Genomic DNA, 19,502 nt, shown 5'->3' with positions numbered 1-19,502 from the left:
AAATGCCAGGGATTTGAAACATCTGGAGAGGCAAGGAGATAAAACTATTGGCTGTGAGAGAGGGCTGCCTGACCAGACCTGTAGCCTTCGATAGAGAATGGAGCCAACTGCCAGCTGGGATAGGGAGAAATACCCTGTCCTCTAGCCACCCTCCAGTGCCTATCAGCCAGACACACGCAAAGGCAGAGGGCAAGAGAGCCGGCTGAGGCAGTCTGTGGAGGTCAGCTTCCCACACAGAGCAGGGCTGGGAAAGGAGCAGGAGGAGGCAACAGAGAATATCTCACATAGGTAGCCAACTGACCAATTTATTTGAAGAGTTATATGCATATTTTAATGCGTAACAAAAGCAAGGTAGCCACACATCAAAGCTGTGAGTTCACAGCTGTCATTTTTTTAGGGTAAGGCTAAAGCGGATCTTTAAATGTTAAAAGTTAGACAGTTGAAAGAAAAATATTAAGTGGTAGTACGGGTGGTGCAGGAATATGGCAAAAATCACAAAGATGGCATTCGTGAAACTGAACTCCAGGAAATTCTGATTCTCACCACTCTGGGATCATGACCTGAGCTGAAACCATGGGTCAGATGCTCAACCCACTGAGCCACCCAGGCACCCCTCCATCAAGGGGATTTTAAAAACTGTGATATTTCCATACTATGCAGCAATGAAAATGAACACATCTAAGTCTCATGCAGCAAGATAGATGAAGTTCCCAAACCCAACGTGAGTGAAGGAAACCAGATACAAAGAATCCGTACTGTAGATTTCTTTTATGTAAAGTTCCAAGACTAGCTAAACAAATCTAAGGGGTGGAGGTCAGAAGAGTGGCTACCATCACAGAAGGAAGGTGAGGGTAGTGACCAGAAGGAACCACAAGGCAGGCTTCGGGAAGGTCAGCAATGTTCCATTTCTTGACCCGTTTTTGACATGGTATGTTCATTTAGAGCATGATTGCTCTATGATTGGCTATGGTTGACATTAGCCACTGTTGGAATTTCCCTCCTCCTTCCAGGTGATAGTAGAAGAACTCTAGACCTTATATGGTACAGGAAAATAGGTCAAGGGCCTCCTCCTCTGCCCATGTTGGTGCTGTTGTTACCATTTACCTTTATGTCTGGTTCTAGACTCCAGGGCTCACAGAGATGCCCTCATCACATACAGGCCAGCCATGGGCTTGACCACAGGACCTCTAGTTTCCTGCCCAGCTGTGGCATTTAGTGGTCAGTACATGGCCATCTTCAGGCATTTCTTTAGAAGGTTCTTTACCTCCTAGGGCATTTTAGGGGAACTGGGTAAAGGTCTCAGCTTCTCTAGGAGGCCATCCACTCCAGGTTGGGCAAGGGAAACCCAAATCCCTAGGGTACAGCAATCCTGAGGGCGTGCAGGGAGGAATGATACTTCCGATTCTTTTGAGAATGAGATTTGGGGGAGCGGGAAGAAGGACGCTAATTTCTTACCACGTTGTTTATCCTACCCTCTGAAAGCCAGGCCATGTGCTCTATCTTGTGGCATGTTCAGAGAAGATAAGGTCCCCACCTGTAAAAACTTCACAGCCTCATTGGTAATATGAGAGCATCCCTGAGTAAAGAAACAAAACCAAACCTGACAGGACAGGATAACTTTTGAAGAGGCAGCAGAGCTGGGACCAACTTCTCAAGTTGACCTTGCACATGCTTCGGTATTAGTGTTTCCACATCATCACTTTTATCAGTCCAGACGTCACAAACCCTCAGGCCCTCCATGTGGAAGTTTTGTGTCACCATACATTTTGTGATGCAATTTTCTGAAGAAAAAAAAAATGAATTTGTAGCTAAATTTTTAAAACTTAGAAATACAAAACTAACCCAACCCCCAGATTTCTAGCTGCTCTGGAAGACTCTAACGATCTAGCAACACAGGCTGCTCGATTCCCACATGGCAGCAGTGGGAAAGAGCGGAGCAGTGACTGTCCCCTTTAGATAGGACTTTCCAGCTGCATAGTCCCCATAGACTTCTTATGTCTCACACCCAGCCTCCCTCACACATCTGTCTCACCTGCTTGGTCCTGCCCCCAGGCATCCCATCTTATCCCTTTTTTAATTAAAAAAAAACAAAACAAAACCCTTCATATCTTCCTTCTGCTAGAAGAATAAAGTCCAAACACTTTTGGCTGGCAAATCTTACAAACTCTGGTCCCAATCTAATCTCCCATTGCTCCTCTACACACATTTTTCTCCCAATGGTAGGGTACACATGAATGATTCTCATGGTTTTATGCATTCAGGTGGTTGTTTTCTCAGAATCAAGTTTCACTTTTAACTCTTTCACTCGTGTCTTTGATTCCTACTCTCCTTCCAGCATCTGAGATCTTCCAAGATCATTTGCCTTCTCTTCAATGTACATCCCTCAGGAATTCCATTATGTAGGGGATATCCATCAATTTCTGTTGTCAGAAAATGCTTTTATTGTGCCTCTGTTCTTGTAAGATTATACACTTCTAGGTGAACAGTTATTTTCCCCCAGAACTTTGCAGATATGCTTCCCCTGTCTTCTGGCGACTTTCAGTGTCATTGCTGTCTCTCTATAAAGAATCTGTCTTTTCTCTCTGACTGCTTAGGAGATTTTCTTTTTGTCTCTAGCATTCTGCAGCTTCACTGTAATGCATCTCGGATTTCTGTTAATGTTCCTGCTTATCGTATGTTGGGGTTCCTGAATTGTGGGACTATGTTTTTCATCAATTCTGAACATTTTTTTAGCCATTATCTCTTCAGTGATTGCCCCTATATCATCTCCCCAATTTTTTCTTTCTTTCTGGAAATCTGACTAGGCATGTGCCAGACCTTTGATTTACCATTCTGTCCACCAGTCTCTTAATCTTATTTAGTTTTTCTAGATAGAACTTTTTTATCTTGGTGCTGTATTTTGACTAATTTCTTCGTATCGATCTTTTAATTGATGCTCATTATATCTTTACTTCTCTCTTATTGTGTTACCTGTTTCTGAGTTATTATTATCAATAATCTACTTCTTTTAGCTCCTAGTACTTTCACTTTCAATACCTCCTTTTATTTCTGTAAACACTGAACAAACTTATTTGGTATTTTGAATCTTCAAATTCTACTTTGCCAGTGTGATGGGTCTGAGTCCTTATTTCATTTTTTTCTGCTGACTTATGAATAGTGGCTTGTTTCCATATGTGGTATTTTAAGTTGCAAACTCATTTCATCAAATGCTGAAAAATCACAATAATATGGCATCATGCAAAGAAAATGATAATTCTCCAGCAACTGAACTCAACGGCATGGGATATTGCAAACTGAGAAAGAACTCAAAACATCTATTATGAAGAAAATCGATGAATACAAGAAAACTCAGAAAGGTATTTCAGGGAACTCAGAGATACAATGAATAAACAGAAGGAATTCTTTACCAAATAGTTTGAGATTATATAAAAAAAAAAAAGAACTACGCAGAAGTTCTAGAGCTGAAGAACTCAACAAAAGAGATGAAGAAGGCCTTAGAAAGCAGATGTAAATTGCAAACTCAGGGGTGCCTGAGCGGCTCAGTCGGTTGAGCATCTGACTCTTGATTTCAGCTCAGGTCACGAGGACCCCAGTGTTGTGGGATCGAGCCTTATGTTGGGCTCCGTGCTGAGCATGGAGCCTGCTTAAGATTCTCTCTCTCTTTGTGCCCCTCTCCCCCGCTCGGGCACTTGCTTGCTCGCTCTCTCAAAAAAAAAAAAAAAAAAAAAAAAAAAATTACAAACTCAAACTCCTTGGAACTTTGTGGGAACTGTCTTAGGCTTAGATTCAGGTCTAAGCTGGAAGTGATCTGCTGCTTATAGGTGCCTAAGAGAAATACCAACCCAAGACCCTTTTAAAAGGATTTTGGTCACAAAGGTGGTATGAATTCTAGCCCCAAATTGGCATAAGGACAGGTTTTTGGTCAGAAATTCTCAGGGGGAACTTTTGTTTTTTTTTCGGCTTCACCCTGAACTAAAATCAGATATCTTCAGGCAAGTAATAGTCTATGGCACATATGCCACTCTTTCCCTTGGGGAGCAAGATCTGACAACATCCACTAAAGTTTCCATCACTTGAAGGTTCTGGGTATTCATAAGGATTTCCAATGTACTCTGACGTTTTGCTTCAGTCTAACTTTGTCTACTATCTCTGTGGTCCATTTGGCCAGAATTAATGGGGACTCCAAGGTAAAGTCTGGCTCTGACTCACTTCTCTGGATTCCCACTCTCTCATTGCTTCTGCCTCTGAGGGATGTCCTCCCATTCCTGCCATCTCAGCCTTGATGTAAAACATGCTTTTAATAGTTTCCCCAGCGTCTCAGGGATTTTTGACTTGGCAGATTTTGCCAGAATCCACCCTTCCATGTTGTTGCAAACATGGCGCTCACTTTCCTATCATTTTCCAACAGTCTCCCAGAATCCTCACTCATCCTGTTACCTCTTTCTAGACTGATCTTCCTCACCTTCCCCATTTGCTAAATCTTATTATGGTAGGCAGAATTCCAAGATGGTTCCCCAAATCACTAGCCTCTGATGGATGCTACTTGAACACTATATTCAATTGAACACTAAGCTAATGTTGCTGCGAAGACATTTTTCAGATGTAATTAATGTCCTAAGCCAGTTGATCTTAAAATAAGGAAATTATCTGGGTCTGACTTAATCACATGAGGTTTTGGAAAGCAGAAAGTTTCGTCTATTGGTAGTAGAAGAGAAAGTCATACAGCTGTGCTCTGGCTGGCCTGGAAGAAAGCAAATATCTGTGTTAAGAACTTTCTATGGGGCCACATGGCAAGAAACCATGGGCAGCCCCAAGGAGCTGAGGGTGGTGATTTGGGGCCAACAGCTTGTAAAAAAACCCAAGGACCTCAATCCGGTAACTGCAAGGGAAGAAATTCTGCCACAAACCGGTGAGCTTGAGTGAACACTCTGAGCCCACTTGAGAACCACAGCCCTGGCCCACACCTTGATTTCCGTCACGTGAGACCCTGAGCAGAGAATTCAGTTACACAGTAACTGGACTTAAACTGTGAGACAGTTTGAGTTGTTTTAATCTGCTAAATTTGTGGCAAGTTTTTACACAGCAGTAGAAAATGAACACAGCCCTAAACTAATATACCCACCTTATACTTCAAAGCCAAATTCAATTTTCACCCCTTCAAGATGTGTCCTTGAGCTCTGAGGCCGGTCCAGCCAGTGGCCCTCCTCCTCACCCCCGCCCGCCATGCTCTCAGGACTCTTAATAGTCCTTCTGTTATATCTCCTTGTGTTACTGGTTTTGCTTTTTCATCTGTTTTAAAGTGTCTTTCTCTCCAGTTAGACCATTTGACCTTCAGAGAAAGGACCGTTTCTTAGGTCAACTCCAGCGTCTGATGGCCAGGGTTCAATCCCAGCTTTGCTACTTCTTAGCCATGTGAACTTTGACTTTTTCATTTCCCTAAGTTTCTATAAGCCTCAACTTCCTTATGTAAGATATGGGGGTAAGAAGACCCTACTTCAAAGGGCTGTTATGAAGATAAAATGAAATCATTTTTGTACAGCACTTCACACAATACCTGGCACATAATAGGCCCTTGGCACATGTTTGTGCAATGAATATATGGGTGAAGGAAGGATGGAATGAGAGCCTGCACATGTGCCTGAATATGTGTCCGTGTGGAACTGTTTCCTCAACCTAAGCCACCCTGTCAACAGACAGCCTTCCCCTGATGTTTCCCTTGTTTGTTTTACTCCTGCTTTTCCCGTGATTGCTCACAGGAAACATTCCTAGAAAAACCTCAAGGGATTGACTTCCTTTGTGCTTTAGGGCAGCAGCCGGTCTGCATTCTGTTGGCCGCAGCTGCGCTCCAGCCCCTGGGGACTGAGGGAGGGACAACGTCTCAGAAGGATGAGGATGGGAGCCAAACAGCAGGTGAAGTTCACCAAGAGAAAAATACAAAGACAATACTTGGGAGGGAACCCCCCCAAACCAGCCGATGGTAGAGGAGTAGGGATCCCTGACCCCCACCCCCCTGGCCCCTGCCTCACACACAGCCTCAGTCTTGGCTGCTACAACTGCCCTCTCTCCTTTCCTTCTGGCCACCTACAAAATAGTCACATCGGCATCACCCCTAACAGCTTCGAAGATGCCAGGCCCTAGGGAAGGCACAGCTCCTGTCTTGGTGTCAGATGAGAGCCATTTGGCAGGCGAAAAGAAACAGGCCATCTGGAAAAGCCTCGGAGACCTCAGTAATTTGAACCAATGACTCCCTTCAGTTTTATTTATTGTAAAAAACAACATTATAACAACATGAAAGGACATCTCTTACAAAGGAAAAAAAGATTACTCATGATCCTGCTACTCTAATGCCACAACTGTTTTCTTTTTCCAAGCGCTCTTCTCACCTTTTTTTTTTTTTTGGCCACATAATAGAAGTTTGCATGCAATCTGTGTCCCCTTTTTTGTTTTCACTTAATGTGATATCTCTCAAGCCTTTTCTAGTATTGACCTAAATCTAGTGTTGGTCTCTCTCAATCTCTCTCTCTGAGCTGCATATATTCCAACGGCTTTGACGGAGGCATAATTAATGATTCCTTAACCCTTGGAGATTCTTGCTCATCCCCTTGAATCTTTGAGGTTGGCTGTTGGCAAAACTGTAAATGAAAGGAAGTTTGTTTTCCGGGCCCGTCTGCCTCCCTGATCTTCCTTCCCTGCTAGCCCAATTTTAGCCCAAGACTTCTCTTGCCATATCCTGGTGCCAACCTGCTCTCTGAGCCTGTGCCCCTATTCAAGGGCTATTAAAAATAATATCGTTCTATTTTTTCCTCAAAGAAGAGCAATACATGCTTGTGTTGTCCAATTTGAGAAATGCATAAAAGCAAAAGAAAGTTAAAATCTGCTACCACTTTGCTGTTCAAGATCAGATGCCTCTGTTCCTCATTGCTCTCCAAAGTATTGTTGGCACTTTTGACCCCACTTGTCTGTGTCAGGTCCCTTTTCCCCCAGACCCTGCTCTGCCTTCACTAACCTGTACTGATGACATGATGAAAAAGTTTATTCATGAATGAATAAACCCTAGAAAGTATGCTACCTTGAGGCCCTGGGCACCTATTTAGGTAAAAATATTCATAAACAGATATACAATGCATCAAGGGGGCACCTGAGGCTGGCTAGTTTAACCCACTGGAGACTTCACTGGCTCATTAAACTGGAGTATATACAGGTAGGATGGGCTGCAGGGCTGGTTTGATCTAGTAGCTCAAAAATGTCATAAAGGCAATGGTTTCTTTCTAACCTCTGTCTTTGCTTCCCTCAGCATGATTCTCTTCTAAGGTAAATTCTTCTTGTTGCCTAAAATGGCTGCCTTATCAGTGGCTACTAAGGCTACTTATTGCCTGACTCCTGTCTAGCAGGAGATGAGAGCATCTCTCTCCCACCATCCAACAAATACCTAAGGTTTTCTCTGACTGGATCAGTCTGTTCTGATGGCCGCCCATGAATCAATCTTAGGGGCAAGGAGGATGGGATCTCTCTGGGTGGTTTGGACCAGCAGGTCTCAAACTCTGGTCTTAGGACCCTTTACACTCCTAAAAATTACTGAGGATCCTAAAGAATCTTTTTAATGGAGGTTTAATCTATTGATATTTGACAAATTAGAAATTAAATGTAATTTAATTTAAATTAATAAAATAAATCATAAAAATAAATTACATGTTTTAACAAGTTAAAAAATAATTATGTTTTAAAAAGTACTAATAGCCCCCCCCAAAAAAAACAAAACAACACAACTATGTTTTCCAAAACAAAAAGATGGTGAGAAAAATGGCTTTTTTCCCCCTTTATTTTTAATTTGCAAGTCCCCTTACGTCTGGTTTAATAGAAGACAGCTGGATTTTCATATCTGCTTCTGTATTCAATCTGTTGCAAATTGTTCTGGTTAAAGTACATGAAGAAAATCTGCTTCACATCAATATGTAATTAGAAAAGGGAGGAGTATTTTGATAGATCTTTTTTGAAGTTTATTTTATTTATTTTGAGAGCGAGAGAGAGAGCACGCATGGGGGAGGGGCAGAGAGAGAAGAAGAGTGAGAATCCCAAGCAGGTTCCATGCTGTCAGTGCAGAGCCCCACACAGGGCTCAGTCTTACCAACTGTGAGATCATGACCTGAGCCGAAACCAAGAGGTTTCACACTTAACTGAGGTTGGACACTTAACTGAGCCACCCAGGTGCCCCGATAGCTTTTAAAGGGTATCTTTTTTGGTACTATACCAAAATTCTACAAGAGGTAATTCCTTAAAGGTTTGTTGCATTGTGAAATTGAAAACCTTATCTATAAACTTTTCATACTGTCAAATTAAAATCCATTGTCTGCCTTGCATTTAGAATTCATTTTTTACCCACGTGTGATTTTGTAACATCATGCATTAGCGATTTGGAAAACACTGATTCACTGAGTAAATGCAGGTCTTGTAAATGTTGGCACATTATACATGACCCAATATCCCCAAGTCACATTTGTTAACATCACCATTCGTCACATCAGAAAAGTCCTTAAATATTGTGAACCTGTTTCAGGGTGATAATAAGTTTTCCAAAATTCTAAATTTCTTTTGAAAGCTGGAATTTTTTCATCATTGGCCCAACAAATAGTCCATTGTTTTCCTTGAAGAGACAGGCTCACTTAACTGATTGTCAAGGAAATGTCTACCAAATAATCAAGTTGAAATAACCATAATTTGTCAGTTGCTTTCTCAAGTGAAAATAGTGTTGCATGAAAAAAACCAAAAAACAAAAAAAACCCCAAAAAACCCAAACCAGCCAGTTCAGCTTGTGGCTGCACACGTGCTCTCCCTTAGACAACCACCAGGCTCTGGTTTGCAGTGGAAGGGTTTTATGTGCCTTTCCCATTTTGTTATATAAAATATTAAAAAGATATGTGCTCAAGGGTTGAGATTTTAATAAATTTAGTAATATGTATTGCTCCATCAAGACCATTCTTAAATGACACTGCATTTTTTTTAATTAAAAGTTTTTGTGTTTTTGTTTTTGTTTTTTTACCATTAGTGCGGTAATGAAGGCTATTAGTACAGTTCGGTGCCACTACCCTGATTTGTGAAGGCACCAGTAGTTTTGCACACCTTTGCCTTTGCACCATCAATGCGAAAGGCAAACTATTAGATAATTATGAAATAACTTTGACTTCAGAGATTCCCTGAAAGGTCCTCAGGGACCCCTAGGGGGTCCATAGTTTGAGACCTAAGTTTGAGGGTCTCTGGGGGCTATTAGTACTTTTTAAAACATAATTATTTTTTAATAGTTTGAGAACTGCTCACCTAGACCAATCAGAGCCCGCTCACAGAGCTAAGAGTGGGGCAATCTTACCTAAACCACATGTTGCATCACAGAAGGGAAGGGTGGAATGAATGTTGGGGTAACCACAATGCCTGCTATTAGAATGACCTAAGTAATGAACATAAGGAACTAAAGAATTGTAAAATCGTGGTAGCTGTCCCAGATTTACCAACAGTTTGGCCACTGTGCTAGTCAGGGTCCTGAGCTTTTCTGAGACCAGCCTCTGACTTGAAGAGATTCCAGGTAAGGCTTTGAGGTCGAGGGGCTGATCCTAATTTACGGTTTGAGGATCTCTGTCTCTATCCAGAACAGTAGCGGAGGCTCTGCAGCTAGTAAAAAGGGTGTTTTAGGTCAGGGCTTGTCTTGTCCCACAAGTCAGCTTCTCTTCCCACCAAATGTGAATGGGGTGAATGAGGCAGCGGGTGCAGGGTAAGCTTACCAGTGGTCCGGTTAGGCTGGAACAGGAGGCAGTTTTGAGCTCCTTTTCTTTGTCACACCCACCTTGCACCCAGTCCTCCAAGCCGGAAGGCTGATCCTTATGTCCAACCTTAATGCTCTCACAGCATTTTTCAGACAAGGAGTATCTGGGAGAAAGGGAAAGAGCAGTTAAGGCAAAGAGAGGTAAAGTGTCTGACCAAGCAGGCTGGCCTTGGGCAGGTCTCCAAGAGAGAAGTGGTGAGGTGCTCAGCATTCTCCCTGCAGCTGTCCCTGACCCCATCAGCTGCTCTGCCTGGCCAGCCTTGGCCACTCCACTGGATTTAGATCTCCCAGTGACAGCTTTTCCTCTAATATTTTCAAAATGCTCCAGTATTCTCACCTTAGAATAACTTGGGAACATTTTTATGGCAAAATCCCTTTGGAAAGTATGACAACAGAGTCCCCCCCCCCCCCTTCCTTTCCAAGATTTCCCTCCTGACCTTTGTTACCCAGATACAACATTTTTTTCCAGCACCCCCTGCCCCCACTGGGGAAAGAACACAGACACTGCCAAACTCTGGTGCTTCGCAACCCCTGTACAAACTGTTGCAAAAAAGATCGACAAAATTCTAAGTTTTCACAAATATATTTGGCTTAGTTTCTAGGATCTTCCGTTTTAAACCAGAACCGGTATCACAGGCACATGACTGCAATGCACTGTATCTGTAACCTAAAAGGAAATTCTGAAAGCAGACCAATGAGTTCACTGAGGAGTCAACAAGTCCCAAGGCACAGAAATGTTGCAGACGCATTATACACCCTTGGGTGTTCTAAAGAAATAACATATCAGCGCTTTAAACTCCTTTTAATTCTTGAATTTGGGGATTCACGAATATTTATGCTTTAAAAGTCTGTATGACATTTCTTTTCCAGATTCAAGGAAGACTCCTGAGATAACTCCTGAGATATGGAAAGGGGGACTCCAAGCGCAGGTTCTGATCCCTGCTCTGCCACCAGATGTCCCAATGAATTAGGTACCTCACTTATGCTTTCCGGGCCTCAATTACCCATTGATACCAATAGGTAATCAGCACTACTAACCTTTTCTCGGACACGTGTAACAAAAATAAAGATGTTCTGCAAGTCCTCCCCGCTCCCCCACGCCCAGGCTGCCCTCCTGCAGCTCTCAAGGTCTCACGACCCAAGGAACTCTGAACAGTGGTCGCCCTGCGGGGGGTTGTGCAGGCAAGTAAAGCACGTGACTACGAAAAGCCCCTTCATTCACCGACTCCGCATCTACCAGTCCTCTGCGCAGTAAAAGCCTGTAACAAGTCCAAATGCACCTTTTGTTCCCTCCACCGCCTAACTGCACGTAGAGTTCAAGAGGGCTGTGGGGGCCCACTGTCCCCGGTACGTCCTGCCGAAGGCGCCCGGCTCCCCGAACCACAGTGGGTGGAGGCGTTGCGCGTCCCGGGGGCGGGGCCGCCGCGGGACCCCCCCCCCCCCCCGCGAGCTCCGATTGGTCTCTCTTGTCCTCGTGATGCTCGGCCCCGCCCGCGTCCCTCCTCCGCATCCGCGCGGGGGAGCGGACAGTCTGGTGCTGAATGGGCGCGAGCGCTGCGCCGGGGGCGGGCGGGGGCGCGGGGCCCTGGACTGGAGGCCGGCCGGCGCCCCCTCCCTAGCATGCGGACGAAGGCGGCCGGCGGCGCGGAGCGGCGTCCCCTGCAGCTGCGAACGGAGGCGGCGGCGGCGGCGGCACCTGTCGGCCGAGGTAAGTGGCGCAGCCCCCTTCTCGGCGTAGCGGGGCCCGCGGGCTGGGGGCGGCGGTGGCCATCAGTCCCTAACCCTGCCTGGCTGGGGCTTGGCGGCTCCTCCCCGGCCCCGCGGGCGGCTCCCAGGGCACGGCGCCCCTGGACGCGTCTCGCGGGGGCGCGGGCTGGGAGTCGTGGCTCCGGGCCGCGTCGACCGGGCAGGGGGCGCCGCGGCCCACGCAAGTGTGGAGGCTCAGGGGTGAACCGCCAGGTTGTCGAGTCCAGCCGCAGTGGCCCTTTCTCCCCCGGTGTTCCGCAGCGGCTCGGGGTTTAATTCATTGCTGGAAGCTTCCGAGCCAGCAGAGCCGAGTTAACTCATTTCCCTGGGACGGGATTGGGGGACCCTCTGCAGTGTAACTAGCAGCTCCCAAAACTGCCCTTTGCATCCTTCCATAAGGCGGGATGTGTGGCGTCTGTACGTAGAAATTCGCCAGTGACCTTCCTTGCCCCCCTCTGCAGCCAGCCCTACGAAAGAGACACGTTTTGGTGACCGTTTGCTTTCCTCTGAATTGTAAGCAGTGACTTGACATAGGCATGCATTCATTATACGCCTTTAGTGTGTAAATAACTCAAGGATTTTGGAGAGCATCTCTCAGAGGTGCCGGGCTAATAGGGAGAGGCGGGGTCTTGTCCCCACCCCACACCAGCTGGGTGACCTTGGCCAATACATATCCCCTTGTGGGGCTCTGTTTCCTGGTCGCTACTGGGAGGCTTGAGCTGCTGCTGATGGCTGTGGTCCCTTTCAGGCCTCTGGTTCAGTGGTTCCGACCGAATAATGTGTTTACCCGTTAAAGGGGTCCTACAAATCAGCTGACTTGAAAGATGAATTTTATGTTCTCATGTCTTAATTCGTGTAGGTGGCCTTTGCTTAATTATGGATCGCTCTTTTAAAAGAGAAAATAGTTTTATGTGCTGCGTTTCTCATCCTTGACTTGCCTGCTTGTGGTGCCAAGCACCCAGCTCAGTACTGGGGTTACAAAGAGGAAGAAGACTCATCTCCTGCCCTCTGGTGTTTAGCCTCAGTCTCCTCTTGTTTTATAACTGCTAATCCTCTTCCATAGAGGGATGCGTGTCCTGAAACTGTGAGGAAGAGGAATTCATGTCTGTTGAGTGAAGGGGCACAGACTCAAAAACATGATGGGTTGTGGTTTCACTTGTGTAATCCGGAAAGCTGGACAGTTTAGAAGAATGTCTTACATTTCTAGTCTTAGAGCCAGGATCACCTAAATTCCAACACATGCTTAGACAGGAGAGAGTGCTGTGAACTGCCAGAGCACTATAACCAAGATGTCATGGTTCTTGTTCCATGTCTGTCCATTATGTGAGTGCTGCTGTTTCTGTAAGATGAAATGGACCTTATTTGTGATTAGCAGCCATTTCTTCCTCTAAGCCAGAAAAGAAATGAGTGAGATGGGAAGGTATGAGGGAGTTAATGGAAGTGTGAGAGGGCCAACAGGCGTATATTCTAAAAAGTCATTTTATGGTTACCTATTTTGAAAATGTTTATAATTTTGGCCCAGATGGCCAAGTTAGTCCCATGCTGTTTGGCAGCAGTGAGGGGAGTTTATCTAGCAAGTTGGCTCTTGGGAGGTGAACAGACTATAATAAAAAAGGTTTAGAGCTCTCTGTGGGAGTCCATCCAGGTGCTGGGGGCCGAAGGGGCATGTCTGGGAGCCAGGAGTTCCTGGGAGGATTAAAACTTACCTTCCACACCCTTCTGGTTCATGAGGAACAAATTAATCTGAACTGCCTGTGGAGGGTTGAGATCATTCCCAGAGGGCATGCTCCATGATTTTAAGTCTAGCTGGGCAGCCTTGGCAGAAATAAAACAGCTGGGAAGATATACAGTGATGGTACAAACTTCCTAACTGCAGAGAAAGGAGAAGCAAGGGCTGAATCAGTGTGAAAGGCCTAAATTAGCAAAGGCATCCAAAATGGGGAGGGGTTGCAAATCACCAGCCTGGTGTGAGAAGAAGCCTTAAATATGGATAGTGGATAGCGACTGTGGGGCTCCTCAGGGAGAGAGAACCAGCTTAAGCACACCTGCAGAGGGGGAGCAAGGAAGAAGTGTAAGGGAGTGGGGGAACAATGAGGTTAGAGGGTACAAAGACACTTCCAGGCTTGTCTTACCTGGACAGCTTTTTCTTTCCTTCTTTCTTTTTAAAGTATAGCACATATACTAGAAAAGTAGACACGCTGTAAGTGTACTGTTCACAAGTTTTCCAAACTGAACACACCCACGCACTCAGATCAAGAAGCAGGAGCTCCCCATGTGCTCCCTTCCAGTCCCTACCTCCCTGGGGGCAACCCACCACACCTGACAGTTCCATGCGTGTATAAATGGATCCTGCAGTATCCGACATCTTTCCTAATGAGTTAGGTTTCTGAGATTCACTCGTGACGCTGCCTCTTGCTGTAGTGTGCTTCCTCTCAGTGCTGATTTGGCCTTTGGGTGATTAATATATCACATATTTGTGCACTGTTGATGGACATTTGGGCAGTTTCCAGCATTTGGCTATTGCACATAATGTTGCTGTGACTGTGCTCGTACCCGTCTTTGGTATACGTACGTATGCATTTCTGATGGTGGTATGGTAGGTGTGTGATTGCTGGGTAATGGGCATGTGTATACTCAGCTTTGGGAGCTGCAGGCAAAGCCATGTTATTCCAATTTTTTAATAACTACGTTGTTATTAGTGTGGTCATCATATGGTTATTATATGGTAATTAGTAGTTAATTTTTATTAGTGTAGTATTAGTTTTATAATAGTACCTCCTTACTACTAGCTGATGAGGGCAACACCAAGTTTTCACCAAGGAGACAGGCAGGAGTCTTACCAGGAGTCATGATCAGTTTCTATCTGGCTGTGCCCCATGCCCCATATTCTCTTGGCAAGTGCAGTCAGCTCCATGCCCCGGTCTCCCAAGTCACGGAGCAGCACAGGCCGAGCTGTGGGCAACCCAAGAGTTCTGTTGTCAGGGAAGAGTTTCTCTGGCCAAACTGCTTTAACTTATCTCAGCTCCTAGTTCCCTGCAAGCACTTCTGGGAACCTCTCCTCCCTTTTGCTTTCTAAACATTATACTTTCTATATTTTTTTAGCTCCTTTTTTTTTTTAATGTTCATTTGTTTTTGAGAGAGAGAGAGAAAGAGAGTGAGCATGGGAGGGGCAGAGAGAGAGAGGGAGACAGAATCTGAAGCCAGCTTCAGGCTCTGAGCTGTCAGCACAGAGCCAGACACGGGGCTTGAACCCACCAACCGTGAGATAATGACCTGAGCTGAGGTCATATGCTTAACTGACTGAGCCACCCAGGTGCCTTGTACTTTCTATACTTGTTTCTACTTCTCTGATCTACCTTCTCTGTGCTTCTGCATTTCTGTTAAGAATTCTCTCATGTCATTGAGGAAAAGCACAAGTCTAGGTTAGTCCTCTAAGGCCGTACAAGATATTTTTGTTCTCTTCCTCTGGCATGGAAAAAACATCCAGGATTAAGTTAAGTATCTAAAATCATAATAGTTAAGTATCATACGGTATGATTTGATTAATTCAAAGAGGGAAAATTGATAAAAATAAATAAAAAAGGTCTGCTTTAATGGAATAGTGGTTCTATCTTTTGGACATTAAGGCTATTTTTAATACCAAGTGTCATTTTCATGATTAAAGGCTTAAATATATTGAGTTCACAGAAGTCGTTGTTCTATGATATGTATAGAGTTCCTTCTTCCCTGGCCTGAGAGCTTTTCTCAGCTTCTGCCTTTTTTTTTTTTTTATGTGTATTTATTTGTTTGTTTTTGAGAGTGAGAAAGAGAGCATGAGCTGGGGAGGGGCAGAGAGTCCCAAGCAGGCTCCATTCATCGTGGCAACACAGGGCCTGCCGCAGGGCTCAGTCTCAGGAATCATGAGATCATGACCTGAGCTGAAGAAATCAAGAGTTGGACATTAAACTGACTGAGCCACCCAGGCGCCCCTCAGCTTCTGCTTTTTTATCCTCTTCTATCTTGTTCTTCACCTCCTTTCTGCTTCTGACAAACATCTTGGTCTCATTTCCTCTTTAGACTCTAGTGGCAAGAGAGGAAGAGAGTATGGTCCTTTAACAGGGCTCCCAATACTCTCCTCCCTTCGCTTGTTATTTTCTGCAGTTAAGTCCTTAGTTTTCCAGGACTTGGTGGTTGGTGTAGGCTTCTTGCTTATCCTTTCTCTAGTCTAGTGGAACTGTAACTCAAGCCACACATAATTTAAAATTTTATAGTAGCTACATTTAAAAAGTTGAAAAGAAACAGTTGTATCAAAGTTGCAATTTCTGAGGAATATAAGAACTTCTAAACTGTTATGCACCTAATAACACAGCTTCAAACAATGTAAAGTAAAAAGTGACAGAAGAATAAAAAAAAAAAGTTGACAAATCTGCCACCAAAGTGAGAGAGATTTTAGCATACATCTTTCAGTAACTGATAGAACAAGCTGACTGAAAACCACTAAAGGGTTATTCCAGCAAACAATAAGCTTGATCCAACTGTTTATATAGAAAACATGGTCCCACAAATGAAGATTGTACTTTTACAAAAATTGAGTATACACCTGGTGATGAAATAAGTTCTAACATGTTTAAAATAACCAGTGTCATACAGAACAAGTTCTCTGGCCACAGTGCAACTAAATTATATCAGTTTTAAATGCTATTTTGGAAAAAAAGTGAAAATTTGAATTTAAAAATATTTAGGCTTGAGAGATAAGTGATAATAATAAACATATATGTCAAAAGTTGTAGGATGACTTATACACTTAAACTAACTATTAGGTACAGTCTTAATTGCTCATATTGACAAGAAAAATAGCAAAAATTAATGATTTAATTAGCTAAATTAAGACATTAGGAACATAGCAATTAAAATGAATCCAACAAATTAGAAGGAAGGAAACTTTAAAAAAAAGGTGAAATTAATTTTAATAATATATTTTAGTTAACCCAGTATGTCCAGTATATTCTGAAATTAATCTAAAAATTGTTAATGAGCAATTTAAATTTTTGTGTTCATACTCGGTCTTTAAAGCCTGGTGTGTATCTTACTTATATAGAGCACATCTCAATTTGGTTTGGCCACATTTGAAGTACTTAACAGCCACATGTGGCTAGTGGCAACTGTACTGGACAGCACAGCTCTGGATCTTAGCCTGTTTTAAACATTGAGCTGATTTGTCTTGATAAAGGGGACAGTCAGGGCTAACTGTGGTGGTGGGGTTCAGTTTTCTGCCAAGGAAATCTAGGATTGTAGGAATCTGGCAGTGTTCAGTGGCTGGCAAAGGAGGAGTGGGCTTTTTGTGAAAAGCTTGGTAAACCCACTCCCCTCCTAACAAACCCACATGCTACAACACATAGATAGGTCAGAAGAAAAGATAAATGCTATACTGACTCACTTTATTGTCACCTGCTCTAGACTAGACTGGACTAGAGCAGGTGACAATAAAGTGAGTCAGTATAGCATGCATATATATATATATATATATATATATATAGTCATTTTTTTATGTATATGTCATTATATGTACAGCTCATTTAATTTTCACAAAAGCCATGTGAGTTTGGTATTGTTATTGTCCCCATTTTACAAATGAGGATGTTGAGGCTCAGGGGGGTTAAGAAACTAATAAAGTGTAGGGGACAGAGTCTGGGGAAAGTGTCTAGGGGACATTCTGACTCAGGCAGTCTGACCTGGAGGTGGCAAGGAGGCAAATGCATCCCTCCCTTTGCAGCACATAGTGTGTTCCTGCCGCATGCTTGAGAACAACTCCTGTGGAAATTCTTGGAAAGGTCATCCGAGGTGGCTGAGATGGCCGTGTTCCCTGTCCAGGTTGGCGTGTTCCCCTGCAGGCCATCGTCACTCCCCTGGGTCTTCAGAGCAGGCTCCTAACTGGTCTCAGGGCACAAGAGGACTTCCCCATCTCCAGTGTGGCTCAAGAGAGGTCTCTCCAAAATCCAGTTCCAATTAGCTTCCCACCCAGTTGCTCCTTTTATCTCAGGATAAAAAATTTCCCATTTCCAGCAGGCCATGGCATGGTCTGCTTCTTTTCTCTAGCTTCTTTTGGTACCTTATTCCCTCCTGGGCTGGACCTTCAGGCACTCCATGCGAAATTTTCCCCTCTGTGCCTGCTGTTGCTGCTCAGGTGACACCTGCCTGCCCACCGAGTTCTACTCATTCCTTCCTGGGAGGACCTTTCCTAACCCCTTCCCAGACACACACACACACACACACACACACACACACGCACACACGCACACTCGCACACTTTCAAATCTAAAACATCTTGTAACACAGCCCTCATGTCCAATGTAGAATAAATTTAAAAGAAATACTATGAAAATAATTACATTTGTGATAGATCTACTTGTCTGATTTTTAAAATAAGATCATGAGAGCCTTTTGAAAAAGAGACCGTGTCCGTCTGGCCATTGCTGTAGCCCCAGGCGCGTACTCCATGCTTGATTAAAACTGCTTATATGAGGGGCGCCTGGTGGCTCAGTCGGTTGAGCCTCTGACTTTGGCTCAAGTCATGATCTCACATGATCAAATGTGAGTTCGAGCCCCATATCGGCCTGCTGCTGCTGTCAGCAGGGAGCCTGCTTAGGATCCTCTGTCCCCTTCTCTTTCTGCTCCTCCCCCGCTCATGCTTTCTCTCTCTAAAAAATAAATAAAACATTAAAAAAAACCTAAAAACCTGCTTATATGAGGATTGCCTGGGTGGCTCAGTCAGTTAAGTATCCAGCTTCGGCTCAGGTCATGATCTCATGGTTTGAGCCCCACGTCGGGCGCTGTGCTGACAGCTTGGAGCCTGGAGCCTGCTTTGGATTCTGTGTCTCCCTATCTCTCTGCCTCTTCCCCATTCATGCCCTGTCTCTCTCCCTCTCTCAAAAAAATGAATAAACATTAAAAAAAAAAAAAAAAACGCTGCTTATATGATTGGCAGCATGCTTCTTTGGGGCTTGCCCAAATAATGATTTCCCAAATATTTGGAGCAAAGAGGAAAAGGGATATGTGATTGGGTTATAAAAGGAAATTCTGTGTTTTTGCCATGCCTCTTATAGACCTAAATACCTGTTGTTGGTTTTAAGAGTTCAAACATATGTAACTTTCTGTGAGCTTAAAGTGCCCCAAACAAAACTTTCCTTTTTTCTTCTCTAAGACTGTTCCCACTCCTTCAGTCTCAAAACAGCCGGGGCCTGTCAAACTTCAGGTCCCAATTGTGGTCCCTCCAGTTCCTTTTCTAGGGCCATTTTAGGCTTTTCTTTTCTTTTCTTTTCTTTTCTTTCATATGTTTATTTATTTATTTTGAGAGGGGGAGAAAAAAACAGAGAGAGAACTTGCATGCTCGTGAGGGAGGGGCAGAGAGAGAGGGAGAAAGAGAATCCCAAGCAGGCTCTGCACTGACAGCCCTGAAGCCGGGCTTGATTTTATGAACTGTGAGATCATGACCTGAGCTGAAATCAAGCGTCAGATGCTTAACCTACTGAGTCACACAGGCGCCCCTGGGGTCACTTTCTGATTTGAGTTTTATGTGACTAGTTTGCTGCTTCTAGGACGACGTGGCTTACTGAATACTGGATTATGACATAAACTACCTAGCAAATCCTTGACCTCTGTTTCCCTATCCACCTGGACAGCTGCTCCCTGAGAAATATTGCTGAGGTCTTGTTTGATGATGTCACTTCATAATTTCAAGACTTAGGAACCCATATCCCAACCCTTTCTTTTTGGGGGTGGGATCTTGGTAATTTCAGAATTTGCACACACACTTTCACATCGTCTCATCCCCTACGTTTCCCATTTCACTAGGGCTTGAGGGAAGGTCCTCATGTTGGCGCCTATTTACATTGGGTCCCAGAGTTGATTTTGTTAACTGTTATTTCTACTGACTTTCCCGTTCTGTTAAATATTATTTCTTCATCCC

At 44.1% G+C, this 19,502-nt stretch overlaps 1 protein-coding gene and 1 long non-coding RNA gene across 4 annotated transcripts in view; one reads left to right on the top strand and one right to left on the bottom strand.

Moving 5' to 3' along the window:
* Positions 1-604: 604 nt before the first annotated feature.
* On the bottom strand, positions 605-11,178 carry LOC122216285. Its single transcript, XR_006200809.1, has 3 exons — positions 11,092-11,178; positions 9,771-9,915; positions 605-1,781 (listed from the first exon to the last, which is right to left on the bottom strand). It is a non-coding gene; the product is annotated as an uncharacterized LOC122216285 (long non-coding RNA).
* A 177-nt stretch (positions 11,179-11,355) lies between these two features.
* The window catches only part of ST3GAL5 (ST3 beta-galactoside alpha-2,3-sialyltransferase 5), a 50,784-nt gene continuing 42,637 nt past the window's right edge, over positions 11,356-19,502 (top strand). The window contains exon 1 of one of the 3 annotated variants that reach the window (XM_042932900.1): positions 11,356-11,519. In XM_042932900.1, coding sequence (XP_042788834.1) covers positions 11,432-11,519 — 88 coding nt within the window. In that variant the 5' untranslated portion in view covers positions 11,356-11,431. The remainder of the gene's footprint in view (positions 11,520-19,502) is intronic. The other 2 variants (XM_042932905.1, XM_042932902.1) reach the window with 2 other exon arrangements.

This window comes from Panthera leo, chromosome A3, assembly GCF_018350215.1.
Source record: "Panthera leo isolate Ple1 chromosome A3, P.leo_Ple1_pat1.1, whole genome shotgun sequence".
NCBI lineage: Eukaryota > Metazoa > Chordata > Mammalia > Carnivora > Felidae > Panthera > Panthera leo.
Note: the sequence above shows the minus strand (reverse complement) of the source record. Positions and strands in the feature narration are given on the sequence as shown.